The sequence below is a fragment of the Thermobia domestica genome, chromosome 1 (genome assembly GCF_964235325.1).
Source record: "Thermobia domestica chromosome 1, izTheDome1.hap1.1, whole genome shotgun sequence".
NCBI classification, from domain to species: Eukaryota; Metazoa; Arthropoda; class Insecta; order Zygentoma; family Lepismatidae; genus Thermobia; species Thermobia domestica.
Genome location: NC_137454.1, coordinates 129,493,209 through 129,514,147, shown reverse-complemented (window position 1 = coordinate 129,514,147; position 20,939 = coordinate 129,493,209). Strand labels below are relative to the sequence as shown.

General features: G+C 36.4%; 1 protein-coding gene across 1 annotated transcript in view; it reads left to right on the top strand.

Moving 5' to 3' along the window:
• The window catches only part of LOC145689243 (facilitated trehalose transporter Tret1-like), a 43,525-nt gene extending 22,836 nt beyond the window's left edge, over positions 1-20,689 (top strand). The window contains exons 3-4 of the mRNA XM_081763382.1: positions 6,028-6,242; positions 18,554-20,689. Of these exons, the coding sequence (XP_081619508.1) occupies positions 6,028-6,242; positions 18,554-19,573 (1,235 nt within the window). The 3' untranslated portion in view covers positions 19,574-20,689. The remainder of the gene's footprint in view (positions 1-6,027; positions 6,243-18,553) is intronic.
• The last annotated feature ends 250 nt before the right edge of the window (positions 20,690-20,939 follow it).

The following is a 20,939-nucleotide window of genomic DNA, read 5'->3' as shown; positions in this document are numbered from 1 at the left end:
AACATATAGAAATGAGTGTCTCTTATGATATAGTTTGTAGCCAATTGCATATTCACAGTATTTATTCATACATCTTCATCTGAGTCTACAGCATCGTCTAACAATTCAGATATTTCTTTATCTTCTTGATATTGAACATGTTTGGATTTTGCACATATTAGTACACTTTAATTCTTGTTTCATGCACTCATAATCTGCGACACACAGTTCTTAGCACACACACACAACAGGTTGCACTCTTTCCGGAGGCGTTGCTCTTTGAAGCTTATATGCTTTCTCTTATATGCTTTTCTGACTTTTTTTTTCATAAGCATTAAGTAAGTCGTTTCTGATGTCTACAGAAGCTACCATGCCAGAAGATATGTTTACCAGATTAGATTTCTTGAAAGGATTTGTTCATTCCTTCGCAATATCTCAACCATCGACGAAACATTTTTTGTCTTTCTTGATACTCGCGATGGTGAAAGATCATAAGTGATTTTACTTTTTGGTGAAGAATCTGTGGCTTCTCCAAGCATTCGTAGATACTCTGCCCTTACATCTGAAACTAAATAGTAGATCTACAGTACCTTTCAAGAGTAGTCTGCTGAGTGCTAAATTTCATTGTTCCAGCAGGTCTTTGGGTGTCTTTGTTAGCAGTCTCTTCGCTTATTTGGTCGGCAGGTATTTTTTTCAAATGGATTGACTGTCCCCATTTACACGGAGAACTAACCTCTCTGAAATGTTTCATACATTCTTGGATGATTTTTTTTTAAGACCTAATATTTCATTGCAATATATACCGAAAGATCGCGTGCATAATTTAAATGGTCATATGCTACACACCACAGGATCATCTTTAAAATACTTGCCAGATAACGCAGCCAGTTACCTTCTCTTGTTGCGCGAACTGCCATTAAAAGAACATCTACCATATCCACGTAAGAAATCCAAACGGAAGAGAGGTCACCATTTTCGTGCCTTATGGTCCGGATAGGCTTCAAACATTTTCCAAACTGTTGCAAAAGACTGTTCTGACAAAATTTGAGATAACTGTTCAGTAATGACGTCTCCTATTTCTTGGAAAAATTCTGATATGTTAGACTCAACTTCCTCCAAGAGCTCCTCCGTGGCTAAGCGGTTAGCGTACGCGCCTTTGGCGTGGAAGACCCGGGTTCGATTCCCGGCGGGAGCTCATGTGGTTCGGATTCCACGTTAATCAGTAGGTCCACGTCTCATATAGCCTCGCTGCTGAAAGGGACGCTAAACTAAAATCAACAACTCAACTTCCTCCAACACAGGAAAGATATCTCTGTGCTTGGACTCTAACCATAATCTGAATTTATTGAGCATTCTCATCAGTGACTCATATGCTAGTTTGTGCATACGAATAGCACGGTTATAATTCTTTCCTTGTAAACTTCGAGTTATGGACCCCTCAGCGACAGTTCCTGATTCGGAGAGGAGCTCCGGCAAACCAGAATCTCGAAATCATCTACCGATGATGCCCATGGTATGGAATATTCCAAGGTTTAAAACTATTGTCCGGTACTTTTCAGGATTCTTCCATACAATTTCATTTGCTTTTGAATAAATAGCTTAATCTGCGGTTAGAACTAAAGACTGAAGTTGTAGTTGTTGTTTATGACGAGGAACGATTTAGCATCTCATATATTGTAGTCATACTTGTTGCTGGGGAATGTATTGTAGGTAGGCAGCTAATGCTTGTTAGGTGAATTTCACGATCCCTCAGTAGATTGATATTGAATCCAGTTTAACTTGAAATTAACAGTTTCTGGTATCCATACACCGCAACATAATCCAAAATAAATTCTTAGACTTTGACGCTGCAACGAATTTTTCACAAATAGGATCATCATTACCCAATTACAGCTGGACCAACTCTCTTCCCGGGGATGTAAGGCGTTAGCTCTTTCATGGCACCAAGAAAAATTCTTTGTCTTGTTTTTACTAATATTTTTGTTGTAACTAGAGTACTAATCTGTGACTTTGATTACAACTGTATTGCTATTCCATTCATAGGGTGAGTGGTTCCCGCTCCAGACAGTCTCTCCTCCAACCTATCAACGTTGTCCCAAGCAAGTTGAGTAAATTTCGCAGGTTCAATATTTATAGGTATAGCTTCACGATCATATTTCCCTTCAGATGGTAGGACAAGCCGTGACCACTTCGGTTTAAGATCTTTATTAGTTCGACAAGTCTACTATTCAATGTCTCCAGCGCCAAATGTGTTTTGAGGTTTTGACTTTTCCTTCAGTAACATCAAAAACAAGATCTTGTTCAAATGACCATATTAGATGTGAAGCTCTGTCACTTGTTAATTTTGAATTGTCGCCTGTAAGAATAACTTTCAAAAATAATGCTACAGATTCTGGTAGTAGTTCATTGATGCCTTCACATGCTCTCAAATGATCTGGAGTTCGATGCCACATGTTTAACAGTAGATGTTTTCTTGTAAATTCTGAATATCAGTTCTAAGTTAATTGGCAGTAGATATCATATGTTGCTCTAATGTCTGAAATTCTTGTAGTTTAGAAACCAACTCCTTGATTCTTCTGACAAGGTCATCTCTTGACAAGATATCTGGGAACATGAGAAACTTTCCACTGTTACTCATAGTGAAATGAAGACGTGAGCCGTATACTTTTCCGAGTTTTCTTTTAGGTTCTTTTTAGTATGTGGTTTTACATCTTTGACTCTGTATTACAACATGCTCTGAACATATCTATTAGTAATATGAACAAAGTACACAACTGAAGGTTCAAAGCAAAGATCGTTGATAATTTCTTGTAGATCCTCAAAAGTACGAATGCAAATAAAATGTCACTTACGTCTTGATATGTGTAGAATATTTCTAAGGATGATGTAAATATTTCTATGATTTACAAACTACCCTTTAATTTACATATCCCCCGTGATATTTCACAATCAAAACATTTTCAAAGTTAAAATATTATATGTTCGAAATATTTATAAAGCATATAGTCCTACCCTGTTGCCCCATTCAGTTCACTTCAAGCAATTTACAAGACGGTCTCTGAAAAAAAACAACAACTGAAAGTGAAAAATATAACCTCCCTTCCTGTCCCCACTTCCCTTTTCCTACAGAATCTTTAGAACTCCCTGATTTTTCATGGATAGTTACTCAATTATATAAAACCAGGATCAAAACACTTACCATTGTTATTTTTTACATCAACTTTTCTCGAAGTCATTACTAAATTTTCTGCCTCTCAAGGACAAAAGGATCCAAAAAGGGGGGTTTAGCCCCTGACAACTACCACCGACAGGGAAGTATCATACGTATCTGAAAGCTTACAGATGACCATGGATACAGGGGTCTTTTACTCGTTATGCAGTGTTGCCATGTAATAAGAAAGGAAATAGTAAGAAGGGAAGTTTTAGAGAATTTTCTCCAATTTCCCCTCATTACTTCCCTTCCGTCGGTACTATAGATAAGTGTGTTACATCACCTTAAAGCCTATGTATTTCCACATCAAGGAAGGTATAACTCATAGTCCTGTGACAAAATGGATAGAGATACAGGTATTTCAAAAGACTACTTGGGTAAGTAAAAATGTCTTTAAAACTCTAAATTGGAGGACGTTACCCCTGAAATTAACCACCTTCCGAAAAGTATCAAACCAAGTCTCAAAGCTTACAGCATTGACTATCTAAAAAAATTAGATGTATTTTACTCCCTCGAGACGAAACCCTCTGGTTCAAGGGCTATTAAGTATCTGTTCCAAAAAAATTAACTAGATTCCTTTTTTTTGACTCTACCTCCTGATCAAATTTGGCGGTGATCCATCAACTAGTTACTGAGATTTTTTTCTCCCGGACAAACGAACGGATACACAGACAGGGTAAATATATAAAATAGTTCTGGTAAACCTGACTCCTTAATTATATGTCAAATAAAAGGTAAGGGGTTACCACACTAAATTTTCTCGCTCTAATTTCCTAAACTAAGCCATATTGTACTCCAGTTATTAATGAAACATTTTCTTGTGAAATACGAACAAAATTATGAAGCGTTTCCAGAAAATTTCGCCCAAAGAAACCCATGACCTAAAGTGAACTACCTGTTGTCGATTTTTCCATAAGAAAACGATTTATGTTATATTATAGAGTTACTAATGAAACATTTGTATATAAAATCATAAAATCGAAGAAGTCATATTTTACGAAACTGTCAAAAAAACTGAATACAAACTAAACTAGCCCTTGTGGTTATTCTCATGGAAGTTATTTATGCAACATTATACGAATATTAATGAAATATTTATTTATGAAATATAAGCAAAAATCGCTAAGTTGTTTTGAGAAGACCGTTCGAAAAAAAAAAACTCATCCCCAAGAATAAACTACTTCTCTACTTTTTTTTTCAGAACTGATGAATTATGCCATAGTTTTAGGTTATTAATGAAGTATGAACAATATTATCTGAGTTTTTTTTTTTTTTTTTTTGAGAAAATCGTCGAAAGAAACTCATCCTTAAGAATTTATATATATATATATATATATATATATATATATATATATATATATATATGATATGACATATTATCAAGTTATTAATGAAATATTTCATTACGAAATATGAACAATATCACCTGAGGTTTTTATTTATTTAATTTTTTAAAAATTGTCCGAATAAAACCTCAGCCCGAAGAGTAAACTACCCGTTCCAGGTTTTTTTCCCAGAGAAATGACTCATACCACTGTATTGGTTTGTTATTGAAAAATGGATTTATGATTTTTTTTTATTTTTATTTTTATTTTTATTTTTATTTTTTTTTAGAAAGTCGCAAATTTGGATTTTCACCCTTTAGTAAACTACTCTCATCTTTAAGGGTAGGAAGAAAATTTTTAAAAAATCAGGAAAATCACATAAAAACCTTAAGTTTAAAATTTGGTCTCGATACGTTGAACGGTATGTCCTTTATGTGAATGTACTGAACATCAAAACGAACAGACGTACAGATGTCGAAAAATAACTTTTTCATTATGTATGGTCTATGAAACATATACTCATACAAAGGATACTAGGAAAGTTTTGCAATACGACGCAACCGTGTGTCCCAGCTTCTTAGTGTATGTTGAGAGATGTTCATCCTTGCACAGTAACCGCTGTGAAAAGTCGATGGCTTGTCAGGAAATCCCGGTCAGTAAAGAAAATAGTACTGTATTTTTCAAATCAAGTGGAATTGTGGAACGTGTCGTTTTGGACTACAAAAGACAGTCACACCTAAGTGGTACACTGAAAAGTCATCGATTCTATGAATAATATACGATCAAATTCAAGAATGGGTACTGGTTTCTCTATCATGACAATGCTCCAGCTCACCACGCGAAAGTCAGCATCGAATATTTAACCACTGCAAGACTGAAACTACTGGAGTACTCCCCTTACAGTCCAGACCTTGCTCCCTGCGACTTTACCTATTTCTGTATGTGAAAATGAATCTGAAAGGTATGTGGTTTTCCCGGGACGAGGATCTTCTGAGGGCTTGGACAACGAGTGTCTCTTATTCCCTAGTGAAACTTGAGAGACTAGTTTAATGATTAGTTTCGGATGATGGAGAGATGTATTGAATGTAGTGGAAATTACTTTGAAAAATAAATAAATAAAACTGCATTCCAAAACTTTTTAGTAGCCTCTGTAAAACTGTTGAAATCTCGAATTCAATTTTTTTAAAACGATAATCATACTTTCTTCTCTCCTTTCGTTCTTCGAAAGTAGTAGTAGTAGTAGTAGTAATAATAATAATAATAATAATAATAATAATAATAATAATAATAATCTTCACGAAGTGAGGAACATTTAAATAGAGATAAGAAATTAGTAAAATCAAAATATTACAGTTCCTTTCAAAGAAGAGAAAAGAAGAATTCCCCATATAAATTAATAGGCTAAAACACAAAAACGGCCCAGGTACTCACTGTTCAAATAATAACTAAAAACTAATATTGAGGAAATAAATTACCTACGTACTTATGTTTGTTTATTAATTTTTTTAACAGGTTCAATTCCCCCTTTGGGAGCTTTTGTTGGTAGTCTGTGCACTGGTCCATTTCTTCAACATTTTGGAAGGAAACGAACGTTGATGATTAGCTCTCCGCTCTTCGTTTTGGGATGGTTACTCATCGGCTTCTCACACAACCTAGCTATGTTGCTTGCTGCAAGAATACTCACTGGATTCTGTGCAGGGATAGTCACGCCATCTGCTCAGGTTTATGTAAGAATTAGTAAAATTTGTTCTACTTCTTTAAAATTCAATACTAACAACTGTTGACAATCCTTGTTAACTAATGGCCAGAAACGAACCCATTAATATGTATAGGATATCCAAATGTTGCTTTTGTTTAAAGATAATGATAAAGGTATTAGTAGAATTGAATGAAAAGCGCTTCAAAAGAGCATAAAATAATAAAATTTTACTAAAAGCAGAAAATAATGCAAAAAGTTACTGTTACCAATATATTTTTTTAGTCAAACAAATAAATAGTCAAACAAATTGAAGACCTGAAGTAAATTTCGATCTAAGTGCCATTTTCTGAAGTTTCGAGTTATAACCGGAATGATGATCTATGGGCCAAACCAGTTTAAGTGTATTCGGATCTAAGCGCCAAACCTGTGCCTAGTAGTCCAGATCATTGCCAATAAAATGCATGAGGTGTATATGCACGGCACAAATTCTCGAAGAAAAACATTATCTCAAAATTGTTCAAATGGCACTTAGATCTTAATTTACTTCAGTTCTTCATTGATACTATAATTTTCTATTTGAATCAATTTCTTTCGCCTGGCACGCATTTCAAAATTTTTAATAGACAATAATAATTTTTTAGGGCTTTCATTGTTCTCTGCCTTTTAGCATTTTTTAAAATCATTTTCTGTTTTAGAGCCTTTTATTATTTTCTGGTTTTAGCACTTTTATTGTTTTCTGCGTTTTAGTGTGTTTAAAAAGAATATGTAAATATACATTTTTTCCTCGTGAAATACTCTTCCAAACAAGAATTATTAAAATTAAGGCATATATTTCGAAGTTAGGTGTGAATATACAATATACAGGATGGACCGTTTATTTTGAAACGCTCTTTTAATTTTTAAACCAATAAATTAAAAATGCTAAAATTTTGTACGATGCAATTATATCAAGATAAGGACATTGTTTGGTATACCCTGCAATACTATCAGATTAACAATAGTCTATTTCGACACAGTTACATTTTTAAATGCCAGATGGGACTGTCAGGTTATATAGATGGGACTATGCGAACCAATCGGGAAGCATACTCTTTCAAGAGATTATATATATATATATATATATATATATATATATATATATATATATATATATATATATATATATATATATATATATATATATATATATAAAATCAGTGCACTGATGTCAAAGTTAAACAAAAACTCACAATACTATACTAATTATTTATTGGAATAAACTAAGGATGCTATAGTCTCACGAACATTGAAATCTTGGAGGTCTCTACGAAAGTAATAACGGAAGAGACATACAGCGCAATGCCTACTCAAAATATCTAATGGTCAAATACAGTACTAGGCTCAATTTGTTATCTATGACGTATTTACAATATACAAGAACAAAGTTCTAAGTAATTCTCATTAAAAATTTGACGTTTTTCAAAATGTTTATTTGAAAAACTATTCAGATAAGCATCATAGTCAATCCTGCAGACGGTTTTCAATAGATGTAAAAATCATAGTACCTACGATTTAAAACAATTTCATGTATCAACTGTTCGCAATAGGTAAGGATTCGTAAATTTTACAACACTGCTAGGAAATATGTTAATGCGAGAACTTAATGAAAGCTGCTATTGTAATGTTGCAGAAGTCAAAGAAATTAGCATTCGTTACAAAAATGTCCCACGAATGCTTAATTTTAAGCAGTATAGTAATCTCTTCGTGACTAAATGATTGGCGTACGCGCCTTTGTATGGGAGAACCGGGTTCGATTCCCGGCGGGAGCTCGTGTGGTTCGGATTCTACGTTAATCCGTAGGTCCCGTCTCATATAGTCTCGCTGCTGAAAGGGACGTTAAACTCAAAATCAACTCAATTCATCTATCCATGTTTTTCATACTTCAAAAACTCATGTGATCTTTTACGTCTTTTGAAAACCATCTACGTGATTTGAGTGATAACATTACTTACCTTAAGCCGTTTTTCGAAATAAATGTTTTCAAAAAAATCTTAAAACATTGTTCACATTCATTCGAAATACATCACATCATTATCATAGCATTCGATACTAAGGTACTTTGGATGTGCATTGTCTCGTCTGTCTGACTGCACTGTTACTGCTATAGAGGCTTCCAAATGTAGGTATTTGTGATATTGTAGCGTCCTTAGTTTGTAACACTGAATAATAAAAGTGATTATTTCTCTTTTTACTTCTCACGATATTACCCTGTAGGATAAAGGAGATAGATGATTAACCAAAGTTATTGTGAAATTAAATATTTGTGCTTTCTCACCGGAATCGGCGCACTAGTCACACGCAGTAGAGCCTGTCTATTTCAGCTGTGCCCTCGGAAAATATATGAAATACATTTCGGCCCCACCAACTCCGCCTTGTTGTGGAGGAAATCTTCCCTTTGCTTTGGGGGAGGAAGTGAATGACCTCGGCTAAGTTGCCAACCTGTCATTCAGTCGTTTGGTCTTGGCGAGGGAAGATCGTAAGTTACTTAGAATAGTTCACAAGACAGTACACAGCGAAGCCCGGGAAATAATTCGGAATGGCAACCCTGTCCGCATCCAACTATTGAAGGATCTCGGCCATAGCAACTTATCCCTCCTCTTGTGATGAAGGTATGGGGAAACACATAGTCAGCAACGCCAGCCAGAAAGTGCACACTTGAAATACAAAGGCTTTAGCCAATAAGACCGGGAGGTCTAATAAAAGTTTTTGTATTTTTTTTTATTTTTTTTAAATAAGTATAGGGCTATTGAAATATGTAAGAACTTGACGTAGTGCCATCTGAAAAAAAAAAACTTTGGTTGGCAGCACTATTAATCTGGTGGTATTATCGGGTCTGTTGAAGAATATTCTCATGATGATTTTTGCATCGCTTACAGTGTACAAAAGTTTAGTGTTTCTCAAGTTGGTTAAATACAGTAGAGTAGTCTTTATGAAATGAATATTTTTAAAAAGAGTAACAAGAGATAATCATTTTACTTAAAATAATAAGTGGAAAGAACAAAGGTACAGTCCGCAGCAAATAACCTGCAACATGTGCAGGTAAGTTTATTGTGAAACGGCGAAGTCTTTTGCTCCAAAATAAGTGTGCAGTTGAGGACGCCGAGGTTTCTCCTCGAGTGATTTGTGCCACTTAGCGTTATGTTGATTCCTTGCGCTGTTAGGCGTAGTTTCACAATAAACTTACATGCTCATGGTGCAGGTTTTTTGCTGCGGACTGTACAAATACAGTGAAATAGTATTACTAATAGAGATTGTGAAATGAATGCATGATAAAAGATGCGAAGGTGCGAAGATGAGAAGCGAAGTTATAGTAAAATTTTCTGTTTATAGTACACACAACACTTTCTTTATTACGTCACTATATCTCGTCGATTCATGTGAAATAGCATTTGTGTTAGTAAGAAGATAAAATGTGGTGGGAACTTCGCTGTTCTTTCTTCTAAAACAGTTGTTGTCAACCTTGGGAGGCGTGAAAAGAGCTAGCAAGAGGAGACGCAAGCTGCTGTCAGAAATAAGCTATGAAATTATGAAAAAGCATCACTTGTATATGATGTTTTGTCTTTATCGTGGATAGGTGGCGGGAATTGAACCATGCAAGGTTTACGAAGACGGGCACCAGGTAAACAAGGTTGGAAATTACTGCTTTAAAGTAATACACAATGCAAATCTGGTCATGGTCATAAGTACGTGATTATTTTTTAGTAAGTTATGACGTCTATCGAATCCTATCGAAAATTGTGTATGTTACGACTGGATGCACAACCACATGTTCCTTCTTCTATGTACCACTATTTACTGCAGCATCATATGCATTGAGCAACATCAGAATAATCATGTCCGAGAGTATCTTGCTAAAATACGTTTTCGTTCCCCTGAAGCGGAATGTCCGAACATTGTTAGCTAAAATGTAGCAAATTTGTTACTGTCCATGGACAAAGGGATTTTGCCTTTACGTGTCATTTCTTCTTACGAGAATGAGTGGGTGTTCTATTACTTTGTTTCAAACAGTGATGCCCTTCGCTACTGAACATGGACAACTCAAACCCTATAAGGTGGTGATGTCTTCTAAATATTATCAGATCCCCGACCTATTACGTAGAAGAAAAATAGTACGAAATAAATATTTACATGAATTCTGTAGAAAACTGGACTTTGGCCCTTTTTATTACTTATTTATTTTTGTCAGGTACAAATGACTTATTGTTTCCCGATACTTAGATGAGATTGAAACGAGAGAAGGCAATAAGATTTCCTGTTCAGGAAGAACCAATGCACGCTAAGTTATTGTTTTAAGAGGACAATATGTATGTATGATCAGTTATCTTACACCACTGTCTGCTGGACACACTCTAGTAGGCAGTGATTTTAAATCTATTAAGCTATATAAAAATGAAAAGGATCTTGTATATGATCGCACCACGGGAAAACTCTGAACCACTTGCTATAGTAATAACCACTTGATATAGTAATATATAGTAACCACTTGATGATATAAATTTTTGGATATAGTTATCAGCTACCTCGAACTGGGTTTTAGTCATGTTACTTTGATTAAAATGAGCATCCTAACGGGGTTAGCGAAGGCATCAAATTTTAAGCCAATTGAGTTGCCCACGATGTTTTCAAGTTAGCAAGATGAAACTCGGTGTGTATAAATTCCTTATTAAAAATAAATGGACACGTGTTCCAAGCCTTTTCTAAATTTTGTGTTTTAAGGTGCATTTTCTATAATTCATTTCTCCATATTGAAAGCAATGTTGCCTGCTGTTCGTGATCGATTCAGCCATAGGTTTTCCTTATTTGTCTTTTAGTACATTGGTCTCTGCTCTCCGTGGCTGGAAGTTCGTCTTCATCGTCTTATAAGCCTCATCTGCTCTTCCTGTATTCACATCGTTTTCTATTTGCTCACATTGCTGTTTTATCCACTCCTTCTTGGCGAGTCTGCATTTTCGAATTATGTGATTTCTTATTCTTTTATACTGCTCCTTAGTTTCATTGTTGTTGATGTTCTTTAATTTCCCTCTCGTATCCATTAATTTCAAAATTCCCTTAACGATCCATTCTTTCATTGCTATTTTCTCTTCGTGACCAAATAATTTCTTCGCGATAATAAATAGATTCGTTTTTTATAAATAACCATTCCTGGTTAATTTCTTCCTTCGTTGGAGCTATTACTATCTTATCTACTAGGGTGGAGCGTTTTGCACTTTTGTTGGAGATTCGATGACGGCTAGTGCGGAAAAGGTGCCATTAGTGGCACCGACCTTACTGATTTTTTTTAATATATATTTTTTGGACAACCCCTTACCCTGCCCCAACGGACTTAGTTTCTAAGTGTTTGGTTAGGCAACACGCACAACACCAATGACAGAAAACTACTTGTGGTCGTTTTTAGAGTTACCTGATGGCTATAATACATTTATTTTATTAAAAGAAACTTGTAGCAATGCCAGTAAATAATTTTAAAATGTTTGAGTCGAAGTACAGCCATATTAGCTCAGTTGTTGGAATTAATGTCCAGATTTTGTTTGGAATGCCACGTTAACGATGATTATAAGCATAGCTCTTGATATAACACTATTTGTTTTTGGCAACTCTTCGCTTGTTATGTACACCGACAGCAAATACCATCTAGCGGCAGGGTACACAACTTCGTGGTTGCTTACTTTAGCCACACTCTTCGAGCGTCGTCGCAACGTTCGGCTCCGTCCAGAAGATTCGCGCACCTCCCGCTCGCCTCGTTGGCTCCAGAACCTACGCCGACGTTTCTAGAATATTCTCGCTCGAAGTTCGGCGGTGTTATAAATATTGCGCACTTCGGCGAACCAATCCAATAGGCCAGTTTATTGCAGCTTAAGCTCTGTTTTAGTTCGCTACTGTTTCTGTTAAGACAGAAAGTTTGTGCATTGTACCTAAAGTTACAGTCTTCTTAGTGCGATACGATTCAGAGACATTTTGTATACTTTGGTTTTTAAGTTCGGAAGCAATGGAAAGCAAGATAAAGAAAAAGTCAATAGCAGACTAATACGGGAAAGTGTGAAACTAGGCTTGTTTGGCACTCCAAGTGAAATGAGTGGAGTGAAGTTACCCACGTACGTTGACGTTATGCGACATTATCATTGGTTTCGAAGCGGTTTAAGTGGGGACGAAAGTGTAACTAAATTACCAGTTACTGACATTTGTAAACTAGTTGGACAAAGAGTTGTACATATTTGGCGTAAAGCAAGCATTCCTGTGGTTTCAGAAAAGAGTTTTTGACATGCTGAAAACATTTTATAATAAGTGTCGCACCAAGGAAAAACATTTCAGTCGACAAGGACAAGAGACAACACTTCGTGCGGTTTTGTTGCACACGCGGAAAAGTCTCTTTTTGATATTGCGTCTTTGCAAATGTAAAACCGCCGAAGATTGCAACTGTGAGAGGACACACAAGATTCCAAAACGAGAATTCAAGTTTGTTTTGGACCAGAGAACATCACGGAAAATGAGCATTGGTAACATTGACGTCCGAACAAACAAATTTCTCTCAAAGATGTTTTCCCGTAAAGTGAGCAGATTTAAGGGGCAGACAACCAAAAAAGACACTGGAAGTGTTGAAGCAAGTCCAACTAGTGGGATTAGGCATAGGCACAGGTCACAGATACTGGCGTCGTCAGGGGAATCCAGCGAAGCTGTTGAATCGGGAAGCACGTCGGGATCTGACTTCGAGGCGCGACCAAGAACAAAACATAGCTTAAAGCGCATCTGTCTTCAAAATACAGCGGAGGTAGCGTTTAGAACTGAAGCTTTAGGCAGACAGATTGCTTTGATCGCTTCTGCCGTACTTCAGGACGCGAGACTCATAACGCCAGAGGACAAAAATCTTGTTGTTGACAGATCTAAGGTACGAAGAGGGAAAGATAAACTGGGTGAGAAGATCCAGAAAGAAAAGACTCACCTGGGCCGGGCAATTACAAGTATCTACTTCGACGGAAAAAATGATGCAACTCTTGTGCAAGAAAAAATTAACGGCAAACTACGAAGACGAGAGGTTACAGAAAAGCATATCACAGTTCTATCGGAGCCCGGTTCAGAATACTTAGGTAATGCCACACCTAAGTCAGGTACTGGTAAGGATATTGCCGACTCTATATTGGGGCATTTAGAGAATAACCAGTACGATATGTCAAGTCTTGAGGCAGTCGGCAGCGATGGTGAAGCCACGAACACAGGATGGGATAACGGCGTGATAAGTAAGATACAAAGATCCCTAGGAAAGGAACTGCAGCATCTAATTTGCCTTCTTCATAAAAACGAGTTGCCATTTCGACACCTGGTTACCGAATTGGATGGTGGGACGACCGGACCCAACGCTTTTTCCGGCCCCATCGGAAAGAAATTAAAGGAATGTGAACGTTCACCGATCGTCTCCTTTACACCCATTCCCGTTGAGTGGGTGTCTGAAATGTAAAAACCAGATGGTTTAAGCAGCGACCAGAATTATCTGTTTGAAATTTGTAAGGCTGTTGCTATAGGAATCTAGCAAACAGAAAACCAGGACCATTATCACATTCACGATGGCTTACATTGGCCTGTAGGATGCTTCGCCACTACATCAGTACTGATAAACCTAGTTCAAGTTTGTGTCTACTTTGCCAGTACATTGTTAAAGTATACGCTCTCGTCTGGTTTTCAACACGGCGAAATCCTTCGTGCAAAATGGGCGCCATGCATCTGTTTAGCATAGTTATGCTATCACGTTTTCTGCCAGAAAATCTACAACACATAGTTCATTCTGTTCTACAAACAAACGGATACTACGATCATCATGAACACCTGCTGCTAGCGATGACAGCAGATGAAAATCTGCATATTCGAACGTTAGGCTGGAGAAGGATAAAAAAGTGCCGCAGCCAGAAGACTGAGTTCAAGCCGCCCACGTGACTTCATTGTTCCGAAATTAAACTTTACAGTTAAGCATTACGACGACATGATTAATTGGTCTAAATGTCTAACTGAGCCGCCAATCACACGAAACATAACGGATCAGCAGCTTGAAGAAAACATCCGAACTTCAGCTACTCTAACAACAACATTCCCTTGCCATAGTTAAGGTGTGGAACGCACAATGAAGCTGGTGTCCGAGGCAGCGTCGAAAAAGTGCGGCCTGAACGCAAGAGATATCTACGTTAGAGCCAAACTGAAGTTTAGAACAAGAATGCCCCGCTTCGAGACCAAGAAGAACTACGTGACCTAAGGTCAAATGTCAACATATGTCTACTGGCTGGGTGGGTGGGCGGAACTCGATGTGCAACCACCTTCCCGTGGTGAGTACTGGGTTATTTTGCATACAGAGCAAAATTAGCGAAGTGTTACACAAAGAAAATCGTGTTACATCAAGGGCTATGCCTATAATCATTGTTAACGTGGCATTCCAAACAAATCTGGACATTAATTCCAACAACTGAGCTAATATGGCTGTACTTTGACTCATAAACATTTTAAATTTTTACTGGTATTGCTACAAGTTTCTTTTAACAAAATAATATTGTATTATAGCCATCAGGTAACTCTAAAAATGACCACAAGTAGCTTTTCTGTCATTGGTGTTGTGCAAGTTGCCTAACCAAACACTTAAAAACTTTAAGTCTGTTGGGGCAGAGTAAGGGGATGTCCAAAAAGAATTTAAAAAATCAGTCAAGTCGGTGCCACTAATGGCATCTTTTCCGCACTAGCCGTCGTCGAATTTCCAACAAAAGCGAAAAACGCTCCACATCTACTGTCTTCGCGAAACTTTCTTTACTGTCTTTGTTCTTCTGTTCTTCTATCTTTTTTGTTCTTCTATCTGCCTGTATCCCAGTCTTCCTTTTTCCTTTTTACCGACCTTCTTAAGTTCTAATTCATTCTTCATTTTGACTAAGCTGTAGTCATTTTTCACATCCAGTACTAGGTAAGTTCCACAGTTGTTAATTTGGCCTCTGAATCTCTTCTTAATGAATATGTAATCCATCCGGTATCTCTGACCTCATGTCATTATCCAAGTAGGCCTATAAGTCCTGCGCTGATGTTTTCTTTGTGGAAAATAGTTCTTTTTTCCCTAGTCCGTATTTTCCTAGTAAAGTACTTTCCTACTGCAGTCTGTATTTTCGTATAATTCTATATTAATCTGCAGGCCCGGCCTTGGAAAGTGCGGGTCCCAACTGGGAATAATTATGATCGGAAATAACTTTCCAACCAACTTGCAAGCCGAGTGTGTATTACGCTCTATCGCGTTGCCCATTATAAGCAATCAATTTAATCGCTTTTTAAGTCGGGCTCTGCGTCTAACCAGCACTCATCTTGTTTCTCCCATTTTACTTCGCTGATTCGCACTACATGCATTTTGACATTCTTTTACTTAAGACTTTTTAACTTACCTACTATCTTCAGACTCCTGACGTTCCATCTGCCAATTGTATTCCCTGTTCATAACTAAACGACTTCTTACTCCCCCAGAATCCGTGGGGCTGATCGCTTTCGCAGTATTGGATTCTGAGTTTATTGCTCTGTAACTGCCTTTCGGATCTGCCCCCCTTCTATTCAACCAACGAGTACTTTGAGGAGATCTGAACTTACCTGGTTAACACATTAAAGAACATTCTCAAAAAGGGATTACAGAACTTTTCCCGGATCGCTCTCCGCTTTCAACAATAAGATGAGCATTAAGCACCGAGAGGTTCGGATGTCTCGTCTCGAAATCCTCACGGACATTCAGATGATCGCTCAGACCACGACACACAAATATATCATTCACATCGAAACACATTAAATAAAATAATACTATGCTTACTTATTAAATGCACTATGTGTAAAAAGATCATGTAAAAGAAACACAATCACACTAAACACTGATATGAATATAGACACTTAATATTCACATTTTACGATGTTATAGCCCTTTAAAATTATATACTAATACTTTTCTCACACCACTAAATAATGCACATTGGGATTAGCACTATGAGGTAACACTAAAAGTAATCCCACGTCGTAAGTTCCTTGCGGCTACGCTGAGAATTCACCAAAAATCCAAGGTGACGTATCCATAGCGCAAATGTCTGTCAACAAGTTATAAAAATCAAAAATTACCCGGGGGTCGATTACTGGTTCGAACTGGATCAGTGGACCTGGGACTTTACTAAATGGGGCTAGCCGCTGAGTAAGTTCTTGGGTGGCTACTTGACGTATACCCCTTTACTTAATTCTATGGCGAATTAAACGAGCATGTTGGCTGTATCGACACACGGAGGAAACTCCTAGAATTGAGGTGCTCCAAGTACGAGCTGAGTTGACCGACCTGTCAATGTTTGCAGTTCATTTTAAAATGTGGTCGGGTTAAACAAACCACCTGTATGAGTATGCAAATTAAATGTTGAAATAATTTATATTAGTTCACAGTTCACTGGCCACAATGTAGAAGAAAATTACGATAGTTGACCGTGAGAACTTCTAGATAAAAACTGACTGAACAATATTGCTAGGTGACAGTCTGACTAGGTCGCAGCTGTCCATGCCAAGTATTACAATAACTAATTGAAGAAAACACTTAATTTGGTTCCAGATAACTATACAGTGTAATGTAATCTTTGCATATTAATGAGTAAGGAAGAAACACTGAAGTATCCAAGTAATTGAAATACGATTTTCATACATATAGTTCAGAAAATGAATAGCGTCTTTGTTACTCACTAAAATCTTCTCACCGCAAACAGCGTTTCACATATATGTATTGCTGAACGATGAAATACTCTTTAATTCGAATTCGTGGGAGAGAAATGAGTTAAAAGCAGTTTCCATCGAAGAAAGAAATTATTTGCGTCGCAAAAATAAAGTATAAATCGAAGAATGATTTCTGTCTTTTCAAAATATACAGTGTCCACAAAAATTACTTATATAACCTGGTGACGGTTATAGCTCCACTCACTTTGGGTAATTCAGTTTTAAAAATAGAACAGAATTCCATACTGTATGTTCTTGAAAAAGATACAGTGATGGTCTCCCGATACCTTTCACCGGTTAGGAACGGATTTTTCTGCCAATACTATCCTGGTTTTCACCGTTGCCTACTGCTGCCGTAGGAACATCTAGATTTTCATGTAGACAACTCGACTCAGGGCTGCTCTACAGGCCAGAGCATATTTGCTCAAGTCTCGTCCCTTAAGCCTATTATACATCGTTATACTTTTCCATCAAATATTGTATCAAACTTTTCTTTGATGGTAATTTGGTCAAATAAGTTGGCTAAAACTTTCGCACCCATTATAAACGATCAAATATAAAGATGAATATACTTGCTCATTTGTTTATATTTCTTGATTCAATTATTAGGTTACTCAAACGTATCTGTGTAGTTTTATCCTGGTAACATAATGAATAAGGTTGTAGAAGTGAACGGAATGACTATTCAGTTACTTCCGTCTCATTTCCCTCCTTTATTGCTATTCCCAAATAAAGGTCGGTCCTTTATTGCTATGCTGTACTCCTGCTCTGAATCGGTTAAATATCATCCTCGCTTTTAATAATCACCTATCGTAAGTTGCTTTTTCTACATCTCTCTTTAAATGGTATTCGTCCTATGTGTATTTATACCTTAAAGAAAATCCTCATAAAGTGAATCTGCACTCATGAATTCAACTCCTACCCTGAGAAACAATTTTTAAGACATTACGAATGAATTTCATGAAGAAATAACTACATATAATAGGATAGCACATTATCATTCTAGACACATCGTATGCAAGCATATTGTCAATCTGTACGAAATAATCTGAGCATCAAAAGAATATAAACTTTCCGTGTCTACATTATATTCGATTTTAGTGCCACCGCATAGTGATTTTCGTTTGTTTTCTTTGATACAATGTGGGATAGAAATAGAACAAGTTCTAATTTAGAACAGTTGTATCAAATTGTAACCAACCCAAAAGTTGCATACAACTTGGTATCATCCATGTTCAAATTCTATTGATGAAATGTTTGATACAATATATGATGGAATATTTGTTCGTCTAAACAGGCTTTAGAGACATGTGTGGTATCCAAACACAGCCAAGCGTAGTGTATCCATAGAAATTTCAGATGTTCCACTTAAATTATCGTGACTCTAGACGTTACTTTTACTATAACACATTGCCTTTACTGCACTCTTTAGTTGAAACAATTGACATGTTCAAATTAATTTATGATCTAAAAATGGTCTGCAAATTGTTTGCAGTGTTTTCTGTTCTTTACAGTAAAGTAAACGAGAACAAATTATAGAGTATTTTTATATTTTTCTTTCAGGTGAGTGAGTGTTCTCATGCTAAGATTCGTGGAGTTCTTGGTTCGCTTCCTAGTCTGTTCATGGCTGGTGGAGTACTTGTATCCTACATTATGGGTAAATGGTTAGCATGGAATTGGCTTGCTTGGTGCAGTGCAATTTTACCAGGATTGCTATTCTTTGTGCTTCTTCCTTTACCAGAGTCGCCATCTTGGTTACTGGCACGCGGAAGAGCAGAAAAAGCAGAATCATCTTTGCAATGGTTACGAGCCACATCAAATGTCGAAGTCGAGTTACAAGAAATTAAGAAGGTTCAAGATGTAAATTTCAGTTCAAAACCTACCACGAAACACTTTAGCCGAGAAGCATTACTTCGAAGACCAGTACTAGTTCCGTTAGGAATTTCCTTGGCCCTAATGGCATTTCAACAGTTGAGCGGGATAGATGCAATAATATTTTACACGGTAGCCATATTCAACTCCGCTAGCATTGAAATGGATGAACATGTCGCAACAATTTTAGTAGGCTTAGTACAGCTTGTTGCCACTGGCGCTTCAGTGTTTTTCGTAGATAGATACGGACGAAGGCCGCTACTTATTCTTTCTGGAGCAGTCATGTCCATTTCTATGTTGCTATTAGGAACTTATTTTTATTTGGAAACGATACATTTAAATGAGAGTGTAGGAATATTACCAATTGTTAGTATGATGCTATTTATGGTTGGTTTTTCCATTGGTTATTGTGGTATTCCTTTTTTAATGATGGGAGAATTGTTCCCAATGAACCAAAGAAGTTTGTTGAGTGCTGTATCTGGCTCTTTTAACCTTGGAATCACTTTTGTCGTAATTAAAACGTTCCCTAATCTTAAGGCAATTATTGGTTCTCATGGAACGTTTTGGTTGTATGCTGCTCTTTGCTTTAGTAGTTGTTTGTTTGTTGCGTTTCTAGTTCCAGAAACGAAAGGAAAAACTCTAGAGGAAATAGAAGAATATTTTGAAGCAAAGAGCAGGAAACGAAAAGAGGCTAAGCTTTCTGCAACATAATGCCATTTGTTTATAGTTCTTTCAAAGTTTATCCTCTTAAGAAAGAATACAGTTTCTTCTGAGCTTTTTTTTTTTTTTTTTAATAGCAAATTATTGTAAGAGTAGACTTTTAAAGTTTGACAGTTTTCTTTTTAAGACATTTTACTATATTTTTAACTATTTCGAAAATGACAACAATGATTCTGTTTCAGTTTGAACTTCATTTTTAAAAAAACTTTTTAAAGTCATCAGAATAAAATGGAAAAGTGTCAAATAAGATTTACTCGTCATATTTCCTAATTCCCATTTTGCCTAACGTTTGTTTTATCAGTTGTTAATCACAGATAAAAATCACATCCGCCATTTTAGGTGAAATCCCAATTCCCATTTTGCCTATTTCCTATTACGCCTAACGATTTCATCAGGAAAATAATACCCCCTATATAGATCTGACAGTGTTTCTATACTTATACAAAAGTAAGCGGCAGAAACTTGTATACAAAAGCCACATTTATTTCAAATAACTGTAACATAAAATATTTCAAATATATAAAGAAAAAGTTATTTACATCAAACAAGTTACTACGATCATATAACAATTTATCACAATGAACAACTAAATTTGCTTTAAAAATGTTCATTTCAAATAACTATAATAAAAGATATTTCAAATATACATGTAACTCTTTCCATCTTGACTCTGGAATTATTACGTAAATAATTAATATTTTTCTGACCAAAGTAAGTATTTCTTTATTAAAATAAGTCCAACAGTTTCAATAACGTAACATTATCTTCATCAGACGTTAATTGACATATATCATATAGATATACAACACAATACGTACCGGTATGCAAGAACCAGTGCATAATCATTACGCGGAGTAGCCAGCAAGTTATTCTAGTAATTTCGTAGTAATTTCTTCTAGTAATTGTAGTAACTTTGATGTATTTTTTTTTTTTTGTATGAAACAGAAGTGTACATATGAAGTAGATAATCGTTGCTTTTGTCAACAAGGACTTGTGTATGTAATTTTCTGTCACTGTGTAAATATCAGTCCGGTGGCCAGCCAAAAAATGTAAGGGGGCGGTAGAAGTTAGGGGGGCCGATCCAACCATATTATAGGTATAGTTCATCACCATATTATAGTACAGGTGAAAATTTTAGGGGGGGCAGTAAAAATATAGGGGGTGCGGCCCCCTAGACCCCCTTGAATACGAGCCTGGTAAGTAGGGAAGCACTGTCAGATATCCTATATAGGAGGAATTTCCTTCCTGATAGGATCGTTAGGCGTAATGGGAATTAGTACAAATGGGAATTTGCATTTCATCTAAAATGGCGGCTGTAATTTTTGTGTGAGATTGACAGCTGATAAAGTGTTTAGCA